Source organism: Mesoplodon densirostris, chromosome 13 (assembly GCF_025265405.1).
Source record: "Mesoplodon densirostris isolate mMesDen1 chromosome 13, mMesDen1 primary haplotype, whole genome shotgun sequence".
Lineage (NCBI taxonomy): Eukaryota > Metazoa > Chordata > Mammalia > Artiodactyla > Ziphiidae > Mesoplodon > Mesoplodon densirostris.
Window position 1 is genome coordinate 51,878,263 of NC_082673.1, and position 25,368 is coordinate 51,903,630.

General features: G+C 35.7%; 1 protein-coding gene across 2 annotated transcripts in view; it reads left to right on the forward strand.

Annotated features, from left to right (window-relative positions):
• TMEM67 (transmembrane protein 67) overlaps positions 1-25,368 on the forward strand; it is a 43,088-nt gene continuing 17,720 nt past the window's right edge. The window contains exons 1-18 of one of the 2 annotated variants that reach the window (XM_060116210.1): positions 1-250; positions 2,069-2,157; positions 3,829-3,922; positions 4,638-4,737; positions 6,255-6,324; positions 6,416-6,490; positions 10,695-10,757; positions 12,244-12,398; positions 12,513-12,621; positions 13,406-13,492; positions 13,816-13,881; positions 15,564-15,720; positions 16,100-16,223; positions 17,851-17,956; positions 20,672-20,728; positions 22,023-22,121; positions 23,917-24,015; positions 24,252-24,338. In XM_060116210.1, coding sequence (XP_059972193.1) covers positions 25-250; positions 2,069-2,157; positions 3,829-3,922; positions 4,638-4,737; positions 6,255-6,324; positions 6,416-6,490; positions 10,695-10,757; positions 12,244-12,398; positions 12,513-12,621; positions 13,406-13,492; positions 13,816-13,881; positions 15,564-15,720; positions 16,100-16,223; positions 17,851-17,956; positions 20,672-20,728; positions 22,023-22,121; positions 23,917-24,015; positions 24,252-24,338 — 1,863 coding nt within the window. In that variant the 5' untranslated portion in view covers positions 1-24. Of the gene's footprint in view, positions 251-2,068; positions 2,158-3,828; positions 3,923-4,285; positions 4,383-4,637; positions 4,738-6,254; positions 6,325-6,415; positions 6,491-10,694; positions 10,758-12,243; positions 12,399-12,512; positions 12,622-13,405; positions 13,493-13,815; positions 13,882-15,563; positions 15,721-16,099; positions 16,224-17,850; positions 17,957-20,671; positions 20,729-22,022; positions 22,122-23,916; positions 24,016-24,251; positions 24,339-25,368 lie in introns of those variants that run through there. The other variant, XM_060116212.1, reaches the window with a different exon arrangement.

Here is a 25,368-nt window from a genome sequence, read left to right on the forward strand (position 1 = left end):
TGCGCGGCCGCTAGTGTGTGCATCATGGTGACGGGCGAACGCGGGACTGTGCTGGCAATGGCGGCTTGGTCCACCTTAAACGCTGCGGGTGTGACTCTGTTCCTCTTGTTGGTCCTTCTTCCCGTCTCACAGGCTCAGACCTTCTTCTTCCCTTTCCGGCAGCCGGAGACGTGCGGCCACAACCAGTACTTCGATATCTCCGCGCTCTCCTGTGTCGCGTGTGGAGCCAATCAGAGGCAGGATGCTCGAGGTGAGACGGTCCGGGATGGGCCCTAGCCAAAGTAACACCTCCGCCTTGATGCTGTCCCCAGACCCCTCGTCACTAAAATATCTTTTCGTCTGCGGAAGAATGTTTCAGAAAGTTTAACTGCCAAAGCCTGAGAGGAGGGTTTCCTTGGAAGATTGAAGCTTGAACACAACGAGTGAGGTTGGGGAAACCTCGAGTCCGCTACCTCATAGGCTGTCGTAATTAATTTCTCGGCTCCAGTCCCCAACTCCTCATCCGGGGGGGTCTTTAGGGAGGCACCTGGAAAGCTGACTACCGAAGGAAGAAAAATAGAGAAGTAATCTGAGGTGCAGAGAAGCAGGTGACAGAACAGGTCAGGGAGAGAATGCAAATTAGCGCTTGTAAATTTTGATCGTTTTTGATCTTTTCAAATCCCAGAATTTAGAGCTGGAAGGGACCTTAACCGTAATCAGGTCCAGTCTTCTCGTTTTACAGATACGGAAATGGAAGCCCAGATGAGGTCGTAATGTCTTCTTTGTCTTCTAAATTGGGGACAGGAAGAACTCCTGTCTCTTTGCCCTCAATCTTGACCTATGTGTTTCCACTATGCAGTCTGTCCGTAATATTATAGATTTCCCTAGGATTTAGCCCTTTCATTGTTGAATATTACTGATTGCCCTTAAAGTCTCTTTAGATTAAACTTAATTTTTTTTTTCTTGAGACGTTCGTCATTTGGTCCTAGTTGTCCTCACTGAAACTGCTCAGAATAAGACTTTTCCCATATTATAAAGTTTAGAATGTTTTTAATCTCGGTTTGGGCACCCAGGTATTAACTTTCTGTCATCTTGAAATTTGATGTATCTTTATTTAAGTCACTGTGTAGGACAGGTCAGGATTCTCAGGTGAGGAAATATGAATGAGAAAGCATTTCCCAGAATCTAAAGTGTAAGGTTCATAGTTATGAACCCTGATATCATAAACATTCTACTACATGGATTCCTATGGGTGCTGTATCCACTTAAAGCCTTCTTAGAGAATGCTGTCCTTACCTATCCAGCAAATTGAGTAGTGATTATCTCATAAAGTTTACTATCTTAACAAACAGAGGAAAACAGTGATTTATTTGAATCGAGATAACTTTCCTAATAAGGTTTCGTTTTGACAAAGTAAATTTGAATTCATTGAATATATGTGTATGGTTGGATGAAATAGAAATGTAAAATCCCCCATAGCAGTTAATCAGCAGTTTGGTTATTAGTTTAATAGTTATAACTTAATAGTTTATTTATGCTTGCACTTAAAATGGTAGCAAACACAATACCTACTGTGTGCCAGACGGATTCTAAGACCTTTACAGATAATAACTAACTTATATTAACCCCGTGAGGTAGGTACTGTTTGTTGTTCCCATTTTACCAAATTGGAAGCCAAAGCACAGAGCAGTTCAGTACCTTGTTCAGGGTCACACAACTAAGTAACAGAATCAGTATTAGAACCTAGGCAGTACTGGCTCCACTGTGTTGCTTTTTTTTTAATATTTATTCATTTGGTTGCGCTGGGTCTTAGTTGTGGCAGGAGGGCTCCTTAGTTGTGGCTTGTGGGCTCCTTAGTTGTGGCATGCAAACTCTTAGTTGTGGCATGCATGTGGGATCTAGTTTCCTGACCAGGGATCAAACCCCAGCCCCCTGTATTGGGAGCGCAGAGTCTTAACCACTGCTCCACCGGGAAGTCCTTCTGCTGTCTTGCTCTTAACTACTACTTCTCAAAATCTTAAGAGTTATTAAAATTTTCCTATCTTAGAGTTTTATTTATCAAGGTCAAAATTGGCTCTTTTCTTTTTAGGAACTGTATGTGCGTGTCTACCAGGATTTCAGATGATCTCTAATAATGGAGGACCTGATATTATTTGTAAAAAGTGCCCAGAAAACATGGTATGGAGTATTTATTTTAAAAAATAATCTTACTGTAAAAAATAGTAAATTAAATACCTTTGTTTTTTAAACTACAATTTAATGCTGTACTCTAATATTTTACCACAGATTTTAAAATTATTAAGCCAACTTTGTTTTTACTAGAGTAAATTTTGGGAGATCAGTGAAATTTTGCAAACTTGGAAAAAAACAAAGATATTGCTTTACTTTTTGAAATCTGAAAAAACACAAAGCTGTGAAAATTTGAGTGTCTTTATTTTTATTTCATAGAGAAACTGAGTTATAAAAGCAAATATCAATAGATGAGTGAATGATACATATTTAGAGCAGTTTTACATGTGTGTATCATTTGGTACAGAGTGAGTTCAGTGTCTTAGAATTAGCGTCAACAGTTTTATATAATGATTCATGTTCATAATGATATCTGAGTGATAAGTTCATGAAATGCCAGTTTCATCAGTAAATAGGTTAATATCTGTTGCTGTTTTGTTAATCATTTCATTATGTCATAATTTTTGGAAAATTAGTAAATTAATAGTTACTATATATGATGATTCTTAATTAACAGAAATATATCTTTGAATCATTTTGGGTAATTAGGAGTCAGTGTGCCAGTTCTGCCTTTATAGTAATGTTTCTTCTCATTATTGTATTAAAAAAAATTGAGTCTGGGAATTTAATATTTAATATATAAACCAGTCCTTGTTTATGACTAGTACTTACAGGTTTGATGATCATTTTGAAACTTTATATTTTTGGAAACATTGACCCTAGCTGAATTACAGTGATAAAAAGCTGCTAATATGAAATGGTGCCAAAGCAGATTTATTTCTCAGTGACATTACTAAGCTATCATAATTTTAAAATAGTCCTACATGTATAAATGTACAAACAAATATAGGAGCATTTCTTGATATATCCAGTCTTTTCAACCAAAACCTAAAATAATCTGTGGCACTGTTTTGTTGTTACCATTGTTTACTATTAATTTTGGTTACATCCATATTTGTAATAAAATTACTGTATTTTTACCCCAGGTTTTTTTCTAAACCATATAATATTATAAGCCCAATTTTTGATGATGTCATATTTTATCAAAAACCTTTACTAGTACAAACTATTAGTGGATATAAGGAAAGATCTCATAATTTAAACAACTTTAAGTATATTTATTTACCATAAAATTCATCCATTTTAAATCATAACTTAATGGTTAAAAGCTATTATATTTGAATTTTTAAAAATTAGAATAACTATTTTAGAACAGGTAAGACTAAACTATTAATTGGCTATCTGTTGAATAGTGTTGAATTTCGTTGCATTTTTCCTTTGTAAATGGAAAAACTGAATGACAATATTAATTATGAGAGTAAGGACTCATTTAAATTGAAAATCATAAGGAAGAAAGAATTGCCTGGAGTTAATAGTAGTCAGTACTTACAGTAATAATAATATAGTAGTCAGTACTTATAGTAATAACGTATAGCTTGATTTTTGAATATAAGCACAAATTGTCTATCCAGGAAATCTTTATGTGGCTCATATTTATATAATTTATTTGCATATCTCCTGCAAATTGTACACTGTTATGGCTTTTTGAACTTACATGATAAATTAAGAAGGAGAACATTAATTAAGAAAGGGAAAATAATTTTTTTTTTTTTACCTTAGAAAGGTGTTACTGGAGATGGCTGGAACTGTATTTCTTGCCCTGGTGGTTTAACTGCAGAAGGAAAATGCCACTGTCCCACTGGCCATATTTTAGGTAAGAAGTAGATTCTAGAATGTGTCCTTATAGACTTTTTTTTTCCTGTTTTTAATGTACATTGTATACATTGTAACCACAGGAAATATAAGTGATATTTTTTATGTAAATATTTCATACCAAAAACATTGTTCTCCAGCATATTTTTTTCAGTTAATGGTATGATCTGTTAGATCTACCACATTCTTTTTAATCCACTCCATGGTATTTCATAGCATTTTGCTATTTAAAATATTTAGATTATTTCTAACAAATAATGTTTTGATGAATATTCTTATGCACATGTTCAAGTGTTTCTGTGGGTTAGGTATCTGAAAATGAAATTGTAGTATTATAAGGTATGTGAATTTACAATTTTAATAGATACCACCAAAAGCCCTCTAAGTTGTGAAACTTATCAGAAGTCTATGAAAATACTTGTTTCCCCAAATCCAGTGTAACAGGAACATGCTGGTAAGAGGTAAGAAATTCTCTGAGGAAAACATATTAATTGATTATGATGATGATGATTTGGAAATTGGTTTCTGTATTTTTTATGTGGGAATGGGGAAGGCTTTCGATACTTTATTATGGATGGTGCTTGACATGTCTTTATGCAAACAAGTTGTTTTGAGAATTACTAGAATAATAATTACAACTGGGTTTTACTAAGTGTATAGAAGCTTATATATTGACTATGATAACGTTAACATCTTATTGTTTCTAAATTGTTTAGTGGAAAGAGATGTTAATGGAACGTTGTTGTCTCAAGCAACTTGTAAGCTCTGTGAGGAAAGTGAAAACTCTTTTACAATAGCAAATGCTTTAGGAAACAGGTAAGCGGTGTGCTGGGTGCTGACTTCATTAATATCTTATATTTATGTAGAATCTGTGCCTTTCCTATCAGATTCCTTGCTCCTCACAATAACCCAAGGAAGGATAGAAATAAACAGGTAAAGAAGCTGAGGCGCAGAAGATGAGACAGAGTAGGGTTTAATTCTTGTTTCAGTGTCTTGTTGGTTGTTTGACCTCACTCGATAAGTCTGTCTCCTTGTCTTCAGAATGGGGACATACCACCCACTTCATAGGCTGTTACCACAGCTCAGAAACATATTTTACATATCTGAAGTTCTTAGCTAAGTACTACAGAGTAAGTGCTCAGTAAAAGGTAGCTATTTTTGTTTGTCATGTAATTTGTACATAATCTATAATATAATGCATAGTATATAATAGTAACTTTTATTTGCAATCTACTTATTATATACTAGGTACTATCTTTATATATTATATTACACAAAAATATGTTAATAAATGTGATGATAATTATCATAACCCAGGTATCCTGGTTTATAGCCTTATTCTTTTATTTTTCTTTTCTTTTTATTCTTTTATAGCCTTATTCTTACTTCCTTTTCCCCATTTATGCATGCATACCTGCACACCACACACACACCCCTCCCTTTCTTTAGCTCAAACACATCATCCCTATTCCAGTTCTTCAATTTTTTTAGATGCCTACATGCTGACCTCCCTCTAAATACCATTTTCTCTTCAGTTCCCAAATTTGAGATAGAAAATACTTGAGCAGTTTCTCCTGGGGATACTTAGTGTTGGATCATCTTTTCTCTCAGGCTGACCTAGCTTGTAGCATCCTAATACAGACTACTGGGTTGATCCCCTGTTCCTCCCCTCTTAAACCTCCCTAAGCCTAGTTTGAGTTCTGTGCTGTGCCCCAGCTCCTCCTCCTACCTGTTCTGTTTTGTAAGTAATGAGTACCTATAGAAACCTATCAGTGTCCCCACTAGTCCACTGCCCTCCCTCCCTCCCTCTATATCATTCATTAATGAAAAATATAAAGTATTTTCCTAAAATAAATAAAGACGATGAAAAGACTTTAAGAGTGTTTGTTGTAGGTTTGATGAGGGTATAGATACTTGTTTCTTTTCAGCGTATGTTACCTTTTTGCTTTGTGGCAGAAAAATAAGCAAAGTATATTAGATAATAACTACTTATAAAAATGGATTTGGTTTCATTTATATGAGTTTGTTGGGCTCTTTTGTTATTTGAGTGACTTAACCATCTTTGCTATTCAATATTATTTATTTTATATTACCTGCGGTTTCAAAAGAATATGCGCCTATTATTGGTTAATTTTATTTATTTATACCTTGCCTTGTAATACAAAGAGTAGTACATCAGCATTAATACTTTTAATATGTTTACTTTATTACAAGTAATTGCTTAGTTGAATGAATCTATTCTAATCTAATCAGTTAGGAAGACAAGTTTTCAATTAAATTAGGGCTAGTGTAATTTATTAACATTTAACAAATTATTTTTGTTATATTGACAGGTGTGTCCAATGTGAACCAACATTCATTAATACCAGCAGGTCCTGTGTGTGTTCAGAACCTAACATTTTCGTAAGTCTAATCAAATTGATAATGTATATACTTTTAAATTAAATTACTTATATTCTTCCATAAACGTTTTTTTTCTTATTTATTAATGAAGACAGGGGGATTATGTTTCAGCAGCACAGGGAATTTCCCTCCACGTATGATTTCAGCTGCACGTTATGGAGATCTTGTGAGTATGCTTCAGGTTTTTTTTGTTCTATTGTTAAGGATATTTCTGCATTTCTTCCTTTGGTAATTAATTTGGGGCTAAAATGAGAAACATTTATGTGTAAATCACTTTAAAGCAGAAATTATCAGTCAATAAGAAACATTAGACCACAACTCAGCATTCTAATTTATAAGTACCGTTGCTGTCTTCTCTACCTTAGCTCATTTCTTTTTCAGTGGATCTCAGAATGTTTAAGCTGGAAAGGTCTTTTATAGATCCTATAAAGAATGCAGTATAATATCGTTAAGAGTACCAGAGACTCTAGATTTGAACCCTGGATTTACCAGTCATTAGTTTTATACCTTTGGACTTTCTAAACGTCAGTTTTATTGTCTGTAGGTTGGGTATAATAATACCTACCTCACAGAGCCTGTACATGGTAGTCACTGGAGATTTGAGGATTATTTGTATCCAGCCAAGTTCCTTGTTTATAGATGATGTGATGGCATATAGTTAGAGCTTTTGCAACAGAATCTGGAGATGACAAGATCTGGAATGTAAAATGGGAAGTGGATGAATTGGAACTGAGGAGGTCATCAGTCCGAGAGAATAGGAGTTAGATGACTAACTAGGAGTCAGTTAATGAGTAGAGCTTGTGTGGATAGGCTAGGATCTGGTTGCTACAATCATCACTGAATAAATGGGAGTGACTAGGGGGGCTGTAAGGATAGCTGTGATGAGGGTGGAATCTGGAATCCTCAGGAATAAAGCAAAAATTCCTCTCCTCCAGTATAGTCTTGTGGGATTACAGGCAAGTACCAAATATTTGCAGAAAAACAAACACTAAAATAGACATATACATGGGGAGCTTAAGATCATCCAAAAATTGGCTCGTTTGTAATCAGATTCATGTTTTCTCGGGCATTCTTCTCCAGTCTCGGATTATAGTGACATATACCATTATCAAATTTGCAGGCCTTTAATTTTCATTTTTTCCTTTTCAAAATAAGTAAAAATAATTTTGCCAAAAATTCCAACAATGTCTCTTTTTCATATTTGGTCTCAGATTGCCAGTCATTTAGAGGTCATGTCCCCTTCAGTCTCCTCCAGTCTGGAACAGGTCCTCAGTCTTTCCCTGCCTTTCATGAACTCGACAGTTTTGTCATTTTACTATTTATTTATATTTTTTTTGGCCGTGCCACACAGCTTGTGGGATCTTGTTCCCTGACCAGGGATTGAACCCTGGGCCACAGTAGTGAAAACCCAGAATCCTAACCTCTGGGCCACCAGGGAAGTCCCCTAGCTCGACAGTTTTGAAGACTACAGGCCTTACAATACAGAGGGTGACCCTGAACCTGGGTCCATCCAGTCTTTTTTCATAATTAGGGCATGCCTGGCAGGAAACCACAAAAAAAGATGTTGTGCTCTTCTCAGTCCATTGCGTCACATCAGGAGACACATGATGTCCATCTGTCCCACCACTGGTGATATCAACCTAATGGTCACCCCCTGCTGTAAACTCACCACATCTGCTATTAAGTTACCATTTTCCCTTTGTATTTGGTAGGTTTTTTTTTTTTTTTTTTTTTTTTTTTTTTTTTGCGGTATGTGGGCCTCTCACTGTTGTGGGCTCTCTTTAGCAGACATAGCTAGAAAATATATACACACATTATGTATATACATACACACATCTATAACTATTTCTGTATTTATCCTATAGTTTTATATAATTTTATAAGAGAGACATCCAATCCTCTTCAAGTAATATACCAATCAATAAAAACTTTCCAAATATTTGAATCAGTGTCTTCCCATTCCCTGTTTCCAAAAACAGCTTACATCTTGGTTTGTTTTCCCAACTTCAATTTTGAAAAATTTTTAAGTTGCAGAAAAGTTGAAAAAAATAATAACGGTGCATATATCTTTTAGTAGTTTAACCAATTATTAATGTTTTGTCACATTAGCTTTCTCTCTGTGTATGTGAATGTATGCATATGCACGCATACAAATCCATATTTTTTTCTGAGCCACTTGAAAATAAGTTGTAGCTATATAACATTTCACTCCTAAATACTTTATTATGTAGCTCCTAAGAACAAGGGCATTTTTCTGGTATCACACCTAATAAGATTAAAATTCATATAATAGAATTACCTGATATACTGTTCATATCCAAATTTCCCCACTTGTTTCAATAAAGTCTTTTATTCCTCCCCACTTTTTTTGGCAAGGGGGACCCAGGATCAGTGAAAGACCCTGCATTGACTTAATCTTTTTAGTCTCCTTTAATTTAGAACAGAGAGACCCTTGTTCTGTTTTGCTTTTTGGGTTTTTTGTTTTTGTTTTGGCTTTTTTTTTTTTTTTTGCTTTTATGGCATTGACTCTTGGAGAGTCAAGGCCAGCTTTCTTGTAGAGCATTCCACACTCTGGATTTTTCTCATGATTAGACTCAGTGAAATGTCTTTTTGCAAAAATATGATATAGGTGTTGTGTATAGCCCATTGCATCAACAAGGAGCACATAATGTCAGGATGTCCAGTTAGTGGTGGTGCTAAATTGGCTGCCTGGTCATGGTGCTGTCTGCCACCTCTCTCCATTGGAAAGGTACTGTGAGTAATAAGTTAGTCTGAGATTTTACTTTCAGACTATGTACATATCTGTTTTAGCAGCTATTGATGAACCTTACCTGAATCAATTATTAAATTGGTTATTTCAAAATGATTTCACAATTCTGTTGTTCCCTTTATATTTTTAGTTAGCAGTCTTCTATAAAGAGTGCTTTCTTTTCTCTCTGTGCTTTTTTTTTTTTTTTTTTTTGCTTTACTGCAAACTCCAGGTATCATGAGTGTGTTATAATCTGTCACTGTTATTCTTCTTTTCAAAGCTCAAATTGTCTCAAATTTGGACTTCCCTTTGGTATAGCCCCTGTGTTATTTTGACATGTCTCTTTCAGTCTTTAGACACTACCTTGGTTTCTCTATACTGTGTTCCAGGCTCAACCAATGTAATTATAATTTTAAATAGTCACGTAATACTCTAGTTTATGCATTGAAATTCATGTAAGTGTATGTCTATTGACTATTTAGGTTTTGTGTTATTAATAATATTGCTGTCAACCATTTTATGCACAAAGATGTGTTTTTCCTTTTGGAGAGATTATTGCCTTAAGACAGATTTCCTAAGTGTTTCTAAAAATTCCGTGGATATTGTTTTACAAAGGATCATACAACTTTATCACTGGCATTGTCTGTGGCTTCATTTTATATGCATTTGCCAGTACTGTTGTTATTGCTTTCCATTTTTACTCAGTTTTTTTGTGTGTGTTAGTCAACCTTCTATGCATAGGTTTTTTTCTTACAAAATGAGAATTTTTGCTTATTGAAGAGATGAAAATAATGAATAGTGAAGTGACTCATCATTTTATTTTAGATTTCTTTGACAGTTGTGGTGTCACGATTCATATAATTTGGTTTTATCTCCGTTGTCCATGTTCAGAGAATTTATTCTGAATGGTGCTTCTCGGTGTCTCATTTTTTAGCAAGATATGCAGATGAGCTTTACGGTAGTGGTGCTTAACTAGAGGCTTGTATCTGCAGCTTTCAGAGCACATGTATGCCTTGGTCTCATCCTAGACATTCTGTTTCATTTGGTTTAGAATAAAGCCAAGCATTTTCTGTTGTTAGGAAATTCCACAGTTGATTCTGATACCCATAATTGTTTGAGAATCACCACTTTGGAGATTTTACATATTAGTTACTCTGTATATCCCCAGTCTCCAGTTGCTTAGAAATCATTCACAAATATTTCTTTTTTATTACTTGCCAATTTAATACAGTGTAATAATCCTAAATCAGCAAATATTAACCAATGCTAAGTCAGAATCTTGTTTTTCTTTTTTTGCACTTTGATTTTTGTTTTTTGTTTTAGTGAAATGGGCATAATAGTGTTTTTTTGGTTTTTTTTTTTTTTGATTATAGACATACTTTGTTTCCTTATATCCTTTGCCTAAGTAATGTGATTTTGTAATTCAGTCCTATTTGTAATTACTGACATTGCTTAGAATTAATTCTTATATTCCCATTAGAATCTATTTTTCTGATAATATTGAGAAAATAATGTTAGTTATTTCTGACTCAGCAATATGCATATTAATGTCTTCTAAACAGTGTAGGGTTAAGGAATTTCTATTTGAACTTAAAACTAAAATTCATCTTTGTGTTTACAGGGCATGTCTTTCACTTCAGAATGGTTTGCAGAGTATTTGCAATCATCAGCAGCTGCTTGTTGGGTACGTTAGAATTTCTAGAAAATAATTTTATTTCATTTCAAAGAATTGTGATACCATTTTTTCCCCCAGTTAATAAAACTTTTCTCTCTAAGTAGATATATCTCCTTGGTCATTTTCTATAAGAAAAATAAACCCTTTCTAAGTGGACTGAAAGAGAATACTAAAGAAAATGTTATTCATTTCACATTTCATTATTCGTAAATTGAATGTGTCCAAACTTATTCAGCAGAAATTGAATGTTAGGGGAAACTGATTCATACTATCATTTAGTAAATGTTTATTGATGACCTACTGTATGCCAGGCCCTGTTCTCAAATCTTTAAGTTATCTATTTCAGGAAAAGGCAGAGAAAAATCCCTCGTGGAATTATATTGTAAGTAAATGTTAGGTGGTGCTAAGTGCTATGAAGACAAGTAAATCAGGATAAAGAGCATAGAGAGTGGAAGGTGGTGCTGTTTTAGGGAGGGTGGTCAGGACAGGCATCTCTGGGAGCGTGATATTTGAGTAAAGATCTGCAGGAAGTAGAAGAGAGCCTTGTAAATATCTAGGGGAAGAGTATTCTAAGCAGAGACTACAGCAACTGCAGAAGTCCCAAAGCAGGAGTTCTCTGGTGTTCATGCTAAAGAAACAGGAAGGAGACCTGAGAGGCTAGAGCAGAGTGAGCAGGGAAAGTGGAGAGATGAGTTCACAGATGAAGGGAGTGACTATGGTGAGGACTTGGAGTTTACTGGAAGGGATGTAGAGGATTATGTGCAAAGGAAGACAATGGTTGACCTCAGGTTTTGAAAAGATCCCTCTAATATGGAGAGCAGATTTTGTTGGGGCAAAGGCAGAAGCGAGGGGACCATTTAGGAGAGTATTAGAGTAATCCAAGTGAGAGAAAGTGGACTCGTGGACCAGGGTGGTGCCATGGAAGTATGAGAAATGTTTAGCTTCTGGATATACTTTGAAGATTGAGCCAGTAGGATTTAATGATGAGCTGGATACGAGAAGGGAGAGAAAGAATATTACTGCAGTGATTTTTATTTGAATAACTAAAAGTGGAGTGGTCTTTTCCTGAAAGGGAAAACTGTAAAAGAAGTTTGAGGTCAAACTCAACAAATGATCTTATTTTGCTGTTCATAAACAAATTACTTAAAATGGATTAGATTTATATGCATAAGCTCTAATATAGAAACAAATTATTATTCTTTCAAAAATAATTATTCTGCATAATAGTTTTTTTAAATGTCATGCTGTTAGTTCTTCTTTTAATTGCTTGTCTTTATATTTCCACCTAAAATTTACAGTTAAAATGTACAAATTATTTATCTGCCATATAGAAAGTTCTTTTCTACTTAAATCAGAGGAAAGGTATTAAAAGCAAAAGAATATCCAAAAAAAGAATTTGCAGAATAGGTAAAATTAAAACCGAGCATAATTTTTATGTCAACTTTTGCTTAGGATGTTAAAGTCCATACATTTCTTTGTCATTGCTCTCTTGTAGGTGTATGCCAATCTAACATCCTGCCAAGCTCTTGGAAATATGTGTGTGATGAATATGAATTCTTATGACTCTACCACTTTTGATGCATGTCGACTGTTTCAGTTGATCTTTGAAAATACTGCTGGACTGGGCACTGTTCATTCTGTTTCATTTTGGTAAGGCTATTCTAATCGGCGAACCATCATTTTGACGAAATTCAGTGCAATTACTGTCACAAATACATATTAAGAATTGTTCCCCATTATTAAAACAGTTGTGATTGTTTATAGGAGACAGAATCTTCCATGGCTGTTCTATGGAGACCAGCTAGGATTAGCACCTCAAGTACTCAGTACTACACCTCTTCCTACAAATTTCAGTTTTAAAGGGGAAAACCAGGTACAAGTCACTATATTATTGAAGGATAACTACATTTTGATTTATAATTTTAGAAGGTAACAAGAATATTACTAGTCATAATTCTTGATAGGCTTTTAAAAATTTAATTACTAAACTGAATCTAAATATTAGCTGCTGAGGAACTAAAAATATAAAGTTCAGCTGCCTTACTTGAGTATATGATACCTCTGGATTATGTCATTATGGCAGCAAGTAGTACTTGTGGGGTTGGGAAGGACAGGTTTCATCACCATATTCAAAGCCATCTCTGTCCTGTATCTCCACATGTTTAAAAAGGGCTTCCAAAGATTGACTGGGATTCTTATGCCTTTCCTTAGCACTTCACAGCTCCAAATTCTTACCTCAACTTTTTGACTTTCTAGAATGAAAGAACAGATTTTTCCCTCCCCTACTCACCCCCCATACACACACACACACACACATTTAACAGGTTTCAAAAGAAGTTATCTGTCACCAGCACTGCCTCTCAATTCTGAAATAATAGTTTTTGTGCGAAAACCCAGTCCATTTATTTTGGTGTGTTTAATCATAGAGATACTTAGATTAATGTTGCTTCAAAGTAAAGATAGTTGAATTCAATATTTGATCTCTGGAAAAAGAAAAGATCAATCAACAATGAAAAAAATTTTATAGACTATTTTACTGAATATATACTCTGGAAGTCTAAACTCTGAAAGTTTGTATAGACTGTTATATGTAATATATATATTTATAGAGTTTCAGAGTATGTGACATTATTTTATTCTTGTTTTTCTTTAATCAGAATACAAAACTGAAGTTTGTTGCTGCTGCTTATGATGTAAGAGGAAATTTTCTCAAGTGGCAAACTTTAGAAGGAGGTGTTTTACAGGTGAGTATGATTCTAGCTAGAGAATTCCTGACGTGTCTTATTTTTGACTGAGGCAAAGATGAGAAAAAAACTAGATTATTGCTTGGATAGAGCATCAGTTGCTTTGTAGAGTTGATTTTTTTCATGTGTTTTAAATTGGAATTTCTTAAAACTACTTTAAGTTCTGACTTATAACAAAGATGCTCCCTTAACTTTTCATTCCCTTGATACATTGAATGAGTACTATATAAAGTATATGTACATGTTGAGTGTTGAGAACCCTTGACTATAAGCAAAGAAAACATTTGTGAGAGATATTTATCAGTTGTATTCTTTTGCTGTAGCTTTGTCCAGACACAGAGACAAGATTAAATGCTGCTTATTCCTTTGGAACAACCTATCAGCAGAATGTAAGTTGAAACTATTTTAGGCAGTCTGTATTTTAGCTTCATTTTTCACATCAGCAATAATTGGAATATCTTTGAATTTTTGAAATTGGAAATTTTTTGTAGTAATGAATAATTTCACCGATTGATATAGTTTTTATTAGTCTAATCAGCATGAAAAGAGTACGTTGTCATAGATAGAGTCTTAAACATCATAATCAGTTGTTTATTTACTTCTAGGCATATAGGTCATAAAAATAATCTCTACTTTTGAGCATTTTAGAATAAAGCAAAAGTATTACTTCATTTTTAATGAACAATAAAGTGTTATCACTCCCTCCTCCCTCTACCCTCCAGAAACAAATAAAAATGCTTTCCTTTTCTCTCCTTCCATGCTTTCCTCCCTCCCTCCCTCCCTGACCTTCGTTCCTTTGGTAATGCATTTTAAAACTACAGTATGGTACAAAGGAATATTATGAGCCATTAAACGTTTGAAAGAAATTCACTAGTCTACAAAAATACTTCTTGATAAAATGCATATACATACACCATAGAACAAAACTGTGCTTCCAGTTTTGTTAAAACCACAATGAAAAATACTATCAGGGAAAACAGATTAGAAGAAGATAAACATTTTTAACAGTGGTTATCTCTAAATGGTGGGATTACAGGTGATTTTCTCTCTTTTTTATATTTTCCAAATTTTCTATCATGAACATGAATTTACTTTTATTATCAGAAATGGCTTCTATGTTATTTTTTTTAAATGCTATTGTGTGTCTACCTTGGGCCAGGAGAATCAACACTTGTTAAATGCCCGCTGCTCTATGCTCAGCATTTTATCATTTTTATCTCATCTGATCCATGAAATATCTATGTGAAATACATATTATTTGTGTTTTATAAATGAGGAAATGGTGCTCAGTAAGATTAGGTAATTTACTCAAGGTGTTGCATCAAGTAAATGTTCTGTTAGGCTTGAAAATCATGATTTTTCCATTGAACCTGGTTACCTCTCAAGGAGTTCATAGCCTAGTAGAGAAAACAGCTATATAGACAGACAAAGAATTGCAAAGAATGTGATGTGTTGTTCTATAGATATGAACAAGGTACCAGGTTGGTCCAAAGGAGGGTTCATTAGCAGTTCCTAGGGAAATATGGAAAGGCTTTACAGAGTGAGTGATACTTGAGCTTGTAGAATGAATATGAGTTTGCCAGGAGAGCACAGTGGGGAAGGGAATGTCAAGCAGAAACACCATTTGCAATGTCAGAGAGATGTAGAATAGCATAGCATATTTAGAGACTGTAAGTAGATTAGTGTGACTGGACCATAGACAGAGAGGGAGCAGTGGGAGATAAACCTGGCTCTGTTAAGGGGAGCCAAATCATAAACAGCAGTGTACATCAGGAAAAAGAATTGGAACCTCATCCCATAGGATAGGGGTTTTTAAACCTTTTCATTGTACACTTACTGTTGAGAATGAATGGGTTGTAGGACAAGATCCAGGTGGTTCTTTACTGTTAGTTATTTTGGCCCTTATAAAAGAATCATACATAGTATTCATGTTTTGAAAGGCACATGGAAATGTGTATAAACAAGATAACTGAAAGATATTTCATTTTACAATTAAAAAAACTTTTAAAGATAATAAATATGCTTTCTAATTTTCAATTTGGATACTTTCATTTTTCATTTTCTTTTCCAGTGTGAGATTCCTATCTCTAAGATCTTAACTGACTTCCCCATGCCTACATTTTATGACGTGTACCTTGAATATACTGATGAAAATCAACACCAGTATATTTGGGCTGTGCCTGTGTTAAACTTAAATCTTCAGCACAATAAAATATTTGTGAACCAAGGTAAGGCATCCATACATACCACTCTTTCTCTGAGCTGAAATCAATAAACCAGTCAACCAACATGATAATTTAATAAATCACAGATTATAAGAATGGTCATAGATTCTCTCTGAGTATAAGCTTCTATATAGCATGCCTAAAAGTAAAACAGTAAGGTTGCTGTTATATTTAGAAATTTTTACTAAATATATCAGGCTTATTATTAAGAAATTATGTTATTGCTAAAAGTGTATCCTGAGAAAAATTAGTAGAACTGTAAAATCAGGGCTAATTTTAATAGAAAAATTAGTAGAACTGAAAAAGTTGTCCTTGAGAGCCATCTTGAAGAATTGAAGATATTTTTTAAATGCCATCTCTTTTTTTATTATTATTATAAAAGACAGTAGCTCTGGCAAGTGGCTTCTGACTCGGCGCATTTTCTTAGTGGATGCACTAAGTGGAAGAGAAAATGACTTAGGAAGTCAGCCAAGATTAATTCGAGTTGCTACCCAAATATCACTGAGGTAAACAAATGTCTAATGCACTAAATGAGGCTTGGAGTATATGGGAAAATGTGGTAGTGAAAGTATTGACCTGTAATTATCAGGTGAAAACAATAAGAACACCTGAACTGGAATAATACATACTGTGTTTTTAGATGTCCCGATAGATTGGGATGCACTAATAGAGGGGAGAATTACGTCAGAAGAGATTAAGGACTTTTGCCAAAATTCATATTGTAGGCCCACTCTAGACCTGCTGAATTAGAATGGGTTGAGAGAGGGAAAGTGAAGATCAGTGGGCTGAAGCAGACATGTTAGAGCCTGCCAGGTGATTGCAATAGGCAGGCCTCCTGCGGCTCCATCTCCCTTAACAGCTACTGTTCTAGGTTGGCCCTCATTAATTATCAACACCTCACTCTTCCTAGGATACTTTAAAAAAAAATACATTTATTTATTTATTTTTGGCTGTGTTGGGTCTTCCTTGCTGTGCACGGGCTTTCTCTAGTTGCAGCGAGTGGGGGCTACTCTTCGTTGTGGTGCGTGGGCTTCTCATGGCGGTGGCTTCTGTTGTTGTGGAGCACGGGCTCTAGGTGTGCGGGCTTCAGTAGCTGTGGCACATGGGCTCAGTAGTTGTGGCTCGCAGGCTCTAGAGCACAGGCTCAGTAGTTGTGGCACACGAGCTTAGTTGCTCCGCGGCATGTGGGATCTTCCCGGACCAGGGATCGAACCCGTGTCCCCTGCATTGGCAGGCGGATTCTTAACCACCGTTCCACCAGGGAAGTCCCTTCCTAGGATACTTTAATGATGACCCTGCCTTAGGGTAGTGCCTTGCAGCCCTCATGTGTCTTCTCCAGTGTGAGATTGCTATCTCTAAGACCTTAACCAGCCTTCCCACTCTAATATTTTATGATGTGCACCTTGAATACACTGATGAAAATCAACACCATCTTCTTTCTGGCGCTTCAACATACATTATTTTTTTCACTTTGATTTTTATGATAGTCTTATGAGGTGGGCGGTACAGAAGTTTTGTCATATACCTTGCTGAAATCCAACTGTGCTGTTTTCAGCAGTCCCTCAATCTAATGCAGTATCCCTAGTGAAAACGAAATTGAAACTAGTCACACCTGGTTTGCTCTTGGAGAAACTGTGCTGGCCACTGGTGCTTGGCATTTTCCTTTCTGAGTTTACAAACTGTACATTACTAATGCATTGAATTCAGGAAAATGTACCCCATTATGTGCCCTAAACAGTATTAGATATGACACAGTATTTTGTTAAGAATTCGTCTTCTTTGAAAATTAGGATATTATCTGCCTTCCTCTAGGCTTCATGTAACACTTCTCTTTTGAGTAGTCCTCAAAAGTGGTGCACAGTACTTCACTGATTTCATTTGTAAACTTCATAGGACCTGGATCAACAAGAGTTTCTAATTTGTCTCAGAGGTTATATTTCAATATAAAGTTTTGACCACTTCAAATAGCCTATGTTGTTACCATTAGTTTATGTTTGACCTCTAGTTTTTAGTAACTGGTAGTTCTGAGATCACCAAGACTATCCATATCCAATTCAGAAGAAACAATAAGTTAAATTTATGTTTAAGGACCTAGATGTATTTATAACTAAAAATGAATTTTCTTTTAAACAGTATCCACCTTGTACCCAACACAAAAAATGGAAATATTTACCCTCCCTTAATTACCATTGCCTACAGTGACATTGATATCAAAGATCCCAACAGCCAGTCTGTGAAGGTGAGTTCCTTCCTAATCATTGCCTCTCTATGTGTTAGTATAATGCTGATAGAGTTTGTGTTATGGTCAAAAGACAATTAGTCCTTTTTAAAGTTTTAAATAAACATAGCACTTTATATAGTCAAGACTTAATTATTTTTTACTAATAGTGGTAAGAGGTGAGTTCTTATGGATCCTGGGTATAAAAAAGCAAGAATTATGTTTGTCAGTAGACAGCATCACCAGCAGCTGGGCCTCCCTGTTCAGTATCCTGGGGTATGCTGAGCCATGCAGCATCTGCTCCCATCCTCTTTGGCCACCTTGCTTCTGTTAAGAGTTTGCCTCCTTGACTAACTAAACCAGGAACTCAAACCTTAAGTGGGCATGTGTGTTCCTCTTCTCACCAGTCTCGCCCACTTGATAGAGACACAATTCAACAGTCAGAAAGAGAATCAGATTATCAGCTTTATAACTAGTAGCGCTAAAGTGAGCTAGAGAATGCAGTTTGGACCTGCAGCCAATTAGTCTTCTGCTATTTCCCAACTCAGTTAAGTTTAACCACAGAACTAAAATCCTCCCCTGCCTGGCAGGGCCTGTATATGGAAGCGATACCATGTACACACTGAAGGCAGGCTACACCAAAGAGAATGAGCCTGGGAAAGGCCGAGCCTCACGACACAGTTCCTCCTCTCTACCTCGCCAGGCAGATGAAGCGTCCCTGCTGTGATGAGGGGTAAATGAGAGAGGATAGAGATCAAAAGCAGGCTGATCCTTCTGTTCTTCTTCCTCATTCCCTGTCCTCTCCAGAAACATGAGAATTGGAAGGTGGGCATTCCTTACCTCCAAGACTCACTAATAGCTTTTAATTTCTATCATTTTACTTTTCTGAATTTCAATATTCTAGTTCTTCAGCCAGTGCTTTTGGCCTCTCTGTTGCGCTTGTACGTGTGCTCAGCTACTATTGGATTCAGGCTTTCATTAAGTGAAAAGTAGGCACATAAATAACTTTTCTCTGAAAGATTTCACATCCTCATTTGTATTACCTGATTTCATGTTAAAATTAGCTTCAATTGCCTATATTTGTATACAGTATAGTGACAGGAGAAGAAAATCCAGAAACATGCTTAGTAACAACAAAAGACTGCCTGGTTTACGTCTTCCTGGAATGGTCATTCTTGGGTAGTCAAGAATATATTTATCTTAATATAAAACACTTCTGGTTGTTTTCTTTAAGTATTTTTCTTGTCCAAAATATTCTAAACTAAGTCTTGACAAATTGGAAAAAAAAAGAAAAAAAGTTGAGAGAATCATAAAACCATATTGAGGAAGTCCACCTCAAATTCATTCTAATTGTAGAATGTACAGTTCTTTCATCATTTCTTAATTTCTCATGACAGTTATTGTAAAAGTTCTATGTTCATTTTAAGTATCCAGCTACATCTCTGCTCTCTCATCAAAGGCAAATAACCTATCTTCGTATTTTACTGAGCAGATCAAAACCATCCAATACGAATTCCTTCAGATTTCCTCTTTAATACTTAAGTATCTCTGTTTCATTATCTTTCCTGACTCCTGTTCTTGTTCCTATGTCTAAGAAAAAAGGACCCTTCCCCCTTAAGCGAATTTTCAACCTGTACTTATTTAGGGTACTTCCTCCAGCATCCTGTTCCACCCACAACCCTTTATTCAGCCAGCTTCTCTCCTGGTCCCTTTCCTTTGCTTATAATACCCTTCAGGTTGCCCCATCTTAAAAACAAACTAACACAACCAAACAGTAAAATCATCCATCAACTCTGCCAACTGTTCAGCTTGCTATCGTGTGTCTTTCCTTGATTTCCCAGCCATTTACTCTTTCATCATTTGCAGTTTTGCTCTTGCCGTTTGCTTCTTTGAAAACCTGTTTCATGAAGTCAGCAATGAATTCCACATACACTGGCTTTATTTCTTTAACTTGACACTTACACAGTTGACCCTTGAACAACGTGGGTGTGAACTGCATGGGTCTACTTATACATGGGTTTTTTTTTTTCTTCACTCAATATGTACCACAGCACTACACGACGTTGGTTGAATCCATGGATGCAGAGGGCCAACTCTAAAGTTCTATCTGGATTTTTGACTGCACGGGGGTTGGCGTCCCTAACCCCTGCATTGTTGAAGGGCCAGTTGTACAACATTTGACACTACTGGTGACCTCCTCCTTGAAACTCCCTGTTCATGACCTTTGTAAGACTTGGGTGTCTTCCCTCTCCTACTTCTCACACTCCTGTTTCTCTTAACCCTTTACTGGCTCTTCTTTCTACTGTCTCAACATAATGGTATCCCTAAGATTCTTGTTCAGCCCTTTGATTAATCTGCCATCTTAGGCTGTGATTGTTTAGCCAGTTGCTGAATTCTTGATATATAAGATCAGTCACACTCCTCAGTTACAGAAACCTATCAGAAAATGAAATATGGTTAATTTGGCTTGACTGCTATTAATGAACCTAACCTAGCTCCTAATGAAGCCCTCTTTCTTTAACGTGTGTTCAAAGGGGATGTTTAAAGTAGCATGAATAATTCCCAAAAGCGTATTCATTTATGTATTGATACAAATAAGGGTCAACTCTAGTAACATTGATAGTTCAAAAGTATGGCATTTATGGTAAAATTCAGCTACAAATGTATTTTTATAGTAAAAGTAGGTTTGTGTTATATAACTTCAGTATGGCTAATTTGCTTTCTTTTAAATATCAGGTTTCTTTCTCGGTCACATATGAAATGGATCAAGGAGAAGCACATGTCCAGACAGATGTGAGTTTATTTTAACCTGTTAAAAATACTTACAGTATATTTTTTAATTAAAAAAAAAAAAGTTTTTACATGTACAGGAAAGTTGTCAAAATAAAGAGATTTGCAATATATCCCTCACCCAGCCTCCCCTAATGTTAACATCTTACATGATGGTAGTACAGTGATCTGAATCAGAGAATTAATATTGATGTAGTCCTGTTAACTAATTTAAATACTCTGGATTTTACAGATTTTTTTCACTATCCTTCTTCTGTTTCAGGACCCAGTCCAGGGTCACTTTTTTTTTTTTTTTTTTTTAATTTTTTTGCGGTACGCAGGACTCTCACTGTTGTGGCCTCTCCCGTTGCGGAGCACAGGCTCTGGATGCTCAGGCTCAGCGGCCATGGCTCACGGGCCCAGCCGCTCCGCGGCATGTGGGATCTTCCCGGACCGGGGCACGAACCCGTGTCCCCTGCATCGGCAGGTGGACACGCAAGCACTGCGCCACCAGGGAAGCCCCAGGGTCACATCTTACTTCTAGCCATCATGTGTATCTTTAAATCTGTGACAGGTGCTCTGTCGTTCTTTGTCTTTCATGACTGACACTGGTATTTTGGACCTCAATTGGGTTTATCTGATATTTTCCCATGATTAAATGTAGTTTTAGCACAAATGCCACAGAAAGGATGTTGTACCCTTCTCAGCACATCATATCAGAAGATACTTGATGTCAGTGTATCTTATTAACAGTGATGTCACCTTCGATCATATGGCTAAGATGGTGTCCACAGAGTTCTCCACTGTATTTTTCCACTTATAGTTAATAAGTATCTTATATCTTGTGAGGAGATACTTGAGATTATGCAAATATCCTGCTCCTCATTATTCTTTTGCCCTCTAATTTTAGCACCCATTGTTAATTCTTGCCAGTAAAAAGTGTTACTGTGACATTTGTCTGATGGTGATTGTGTATTTCCATCATTTCTTCTATATTTGTGATTTCAAGTTCTACTATAAGGGAGGAACTGTCCCTTTGTCCACATTGATTGATTTATTCAATTATTTATTTAAATCAGTATGGACTCATGGATATTTATTTATTCTAGCAATAATAATTCATTAGTATCTATTTTCTTGCTCAAATTGTCCCAGATTTGACCATTGGGAGTTCCTTAAATTTGCCTCCTATGTCCTTTTAGCCACCTTCCACCACCATTTTTTGAGTACTTCCTTACTTTCTATTTACAATATCTTTGAACATGGATGAAATTACATTATGAAATTACATAAATTCTAAAAATTTTTTTTCCTTTAGATTGCTTTGGGTGTGTTGGGTGGACTAGCTGTTTTATTGTCTCTTTTGAAGACAGCAGGTTGGAAGAGACGCATTGGGAGTCCCATGATCGATTTACAGGTATGATCACAGGAATTTTTTAAGTATATTTTTATCTTTTGGCTATTTTATATCCTTCTAATAGACACAGCTAGAGAATGAGTAAAAAGTTGCCTTGAGTTTCTCTGGTGTATATGACTATGAGAGGTGTATGCTCATTTCCCTCCCACGTTGCCGTGGGCCAGTCTGCACCCAACAGCAGGGCTGTTCTTGTTTCCTCACGTCCTCACCAATACTTGCTGTTTTTCAAGTCTTTCCATTTTTTGGCAATTTGGTGAGGTAAGTAGTATGTTATTCTTGATTTAATTTTCATTTCTCTGATTACTCTTCATATGCTTTATTAATCATTTGGGTTTCCCCTTCTGTGAACTTCCTGTTTATATGCCTTGCCCATTTTTCTAATTAAGTTTTCAGTTTTTCTTGTTTATTTAAACAAGTTTTTATATTTTATTTATTTAGAGTTTTATGTATTTCCTAAATATAAATCCACTTTTGGTTTGTGATGCTGAAATTTATTCTCCAAGAGTGATTCATGTGTTATTTTATCTATGTGTTACTTTGTTTAACAGAAACTCTTGATTTTAATATTGTCACATCTGAATAGGTTTTCATATGATGGCATGTGCTTTTAGGATCTTGTTTAGGAAAGCCTCCCCTATCTCAAGATCAAAAAGGCATTCGCCCATATTTTATTCTATTAACGTTATAGTTTCTCTTCTTAATCAATCTTTTTTATGTTTGTTTTTATTTTTATCTATCATTTTTTGAATATTTACTATGTGCCAGGCACTTTTCTAAGCATTACATGTATAGTTCATTTAGTCCTCACAATAGCTCTATGAAGTTAGGTATTATTATCATTCCCATTTTATACATGCTGAAATTGTGGCAGAAGTTAAGTAAGTTTCCTATTCATTTAATTTTTATAGCAACAAAGTAATAGCTGGTATTTCCATTTAGCTGATTAAGAACATGAGAAAGGCACGTAGTAAACTTGTTTGTGCTGGGATGTCTTCCTGACTCCAGAGCCAATGTGCCAAGGAATCGGAGGAGGGGGGCTTGATTTACTGTCTGAGATAGTCAAGAAAGGCTTCCAAGAGAAGTGAATTTTAAGCTGGGTTATCTGCGCATTCCACAAATAGTCACTGACAGCCTACTGTCTGAGTGCCAGGTGCTCTACTAGGCACTGGGGGGGGGGGGGGTTGTGATAATGAGCAAAGAGGACATTGTCTCTGCCCTCAGAGTTCACGAGTTTGCCAGAGAGAAGAAGGGAAGAATATTTGTAGAATCAATGCCCATTTCATTCCCCAAAACATTTGAGATGAAAGTGTGGAGTAGTTAATTATTGAGTAAGTGGTTGGAACTGGCAGATGAGGCTAAAAATTTAATTTTTGTCTAGGTTGTGGAGGACCTTGTGAGTCAGAAATTTATATTTTAATAAGGAGTCACTGTACATTTTTAAGAAGGAGAGTAACACAATCCAATTTACATTTTAGAAAGCCAACTCTGATGGTAGTGTAGAGGATACATTGGAGAGAAGTATTCCAGACTCGAAGAAAATTAGGAAGTGGTTCTAAATTTCTTAGATGGTGAAAGATGAGAAGGGTTGAATAAAACAGAGGCTATTGGGAATGGATCAAAAGGTTAGGACCCAAAAGGTGTCTAGGAAGGGGCTGCAGTTGGTCTTTCTAACTGATCCACGTATACATGAAACAAGGCTTCAAGCTTGAGAAACTGGGTAAATAACATGTTATTAAAAGTAATAGTATAAATAGGTTGTGTCTATAATGGCTGTAATTCTCTTTTTAAATTGCAGACAGTTATGAAATTCTTGGTTTACTATGCTGGTGATCTGGCCAATGTTTTCTTTATCATCACTGTGGGAACAGGTCTTTACTGGCTTATTTTCTTCAAAGTAAGTGATTTTCTGAATTTAACCTAAGTGCCAGTACCTGAATAACTTGTAAGCTTTCTTTATAAAGGAACTGTCTTCAGTGGAGGATATTTCTGATCCAGAGTATTGGGGCAAGTGCTAAACTCACCATTCCCTGAGTGTGCTGTGTTTATTGAGTGCATCACCACCTTCCTCTTTTACTTGTGTTTAGTAAAAACTTTGTATGGTCATATTTAGCAGTGTAATTTTTATCATAGGCACAGAAGTCTGTCTCTGTTTTGCTACCAATGCCGGCTCAGGAAGAAGGTTTTGTTACTTATGTGGGATGTGCTTTTGCTCTGAAGGTAAGTTTCAAAGCACGGGTTACTGAATTTAAAAGACCTGCTAATAAGCATTATAAGTCTTTAAAATTAAACTGCTTTCAAAATCTTTGGTGTAAAACTTAGTTTAATTTTGGAAGAAAGCATGAATTAATTCTGTTTTACTAGGAAGTCTACTTTTATTTATAATAGATATCTTATTCTGAAGATCTGCCTTAAATATTTTTTAATTATTTAGTTTAACCTGTTAATTGAGAGTAAAAGGTACCATGCTGGATAAAGTGCTGAGCTCTTAGCATTTGTTCTCTGCCTCCATATTGCTTTCCTCCTCCTCCCATGGCAACCCCCCTCCCTACTTCATTGTTCTGTCGATGGATGTGAAGCTCTTTACATGCTTCTGTGGTAGATCTCATCCAATTGTGTTGTGATTATTAAGTGTCTGATGTTCCCACTGATCTGTGAGCTCCACGAAGAGAGGAATCATCCCATACTTAGATTTTTTTCCCTTGTTTGATCAATAATGTACCTGCTAGGAAGAAGCCTTAGTTTAAACATATTCTGTAAATGAAAATACCAGAAATAGGGGAAAAAAACAACAGTGAGAACATGCTAAAACTTTAAATAGGGCAAGCAAATTATAGTTGGAAATACCTTTACTTATAAAGAAGTTAGATGATCTAGAAAACAAAGTATGCTTTTGGAAACCTTGGGAAAGAGAAACAATTAATGCAAGGTCCCTGTATGAGGAGGAGGTAGTGTGTCTCCTTTCATATCCCTATTTCAAAGAAAGACAGAAAAAGGGAAGTCGAATTAATATGTATATAAAAATTCTGTGAATTTGGTGATTCTGTTATTTCGTGAGCTTCTCTTGATCCCCTAATGGTATTACGACTTTGTAACTTGTGAAAATTATATATTCATGTGATTACAGTATGTTTGTTTCTTTTTTTTTTTTTGAAGTATAAGTTGGTTTCAACATTGTGCCAGTCTCTGCTGTGCAGCAAAGTGACTCAGTTATACACAAAGAGACAGTCTTTTTTTATATTCTTTTCCA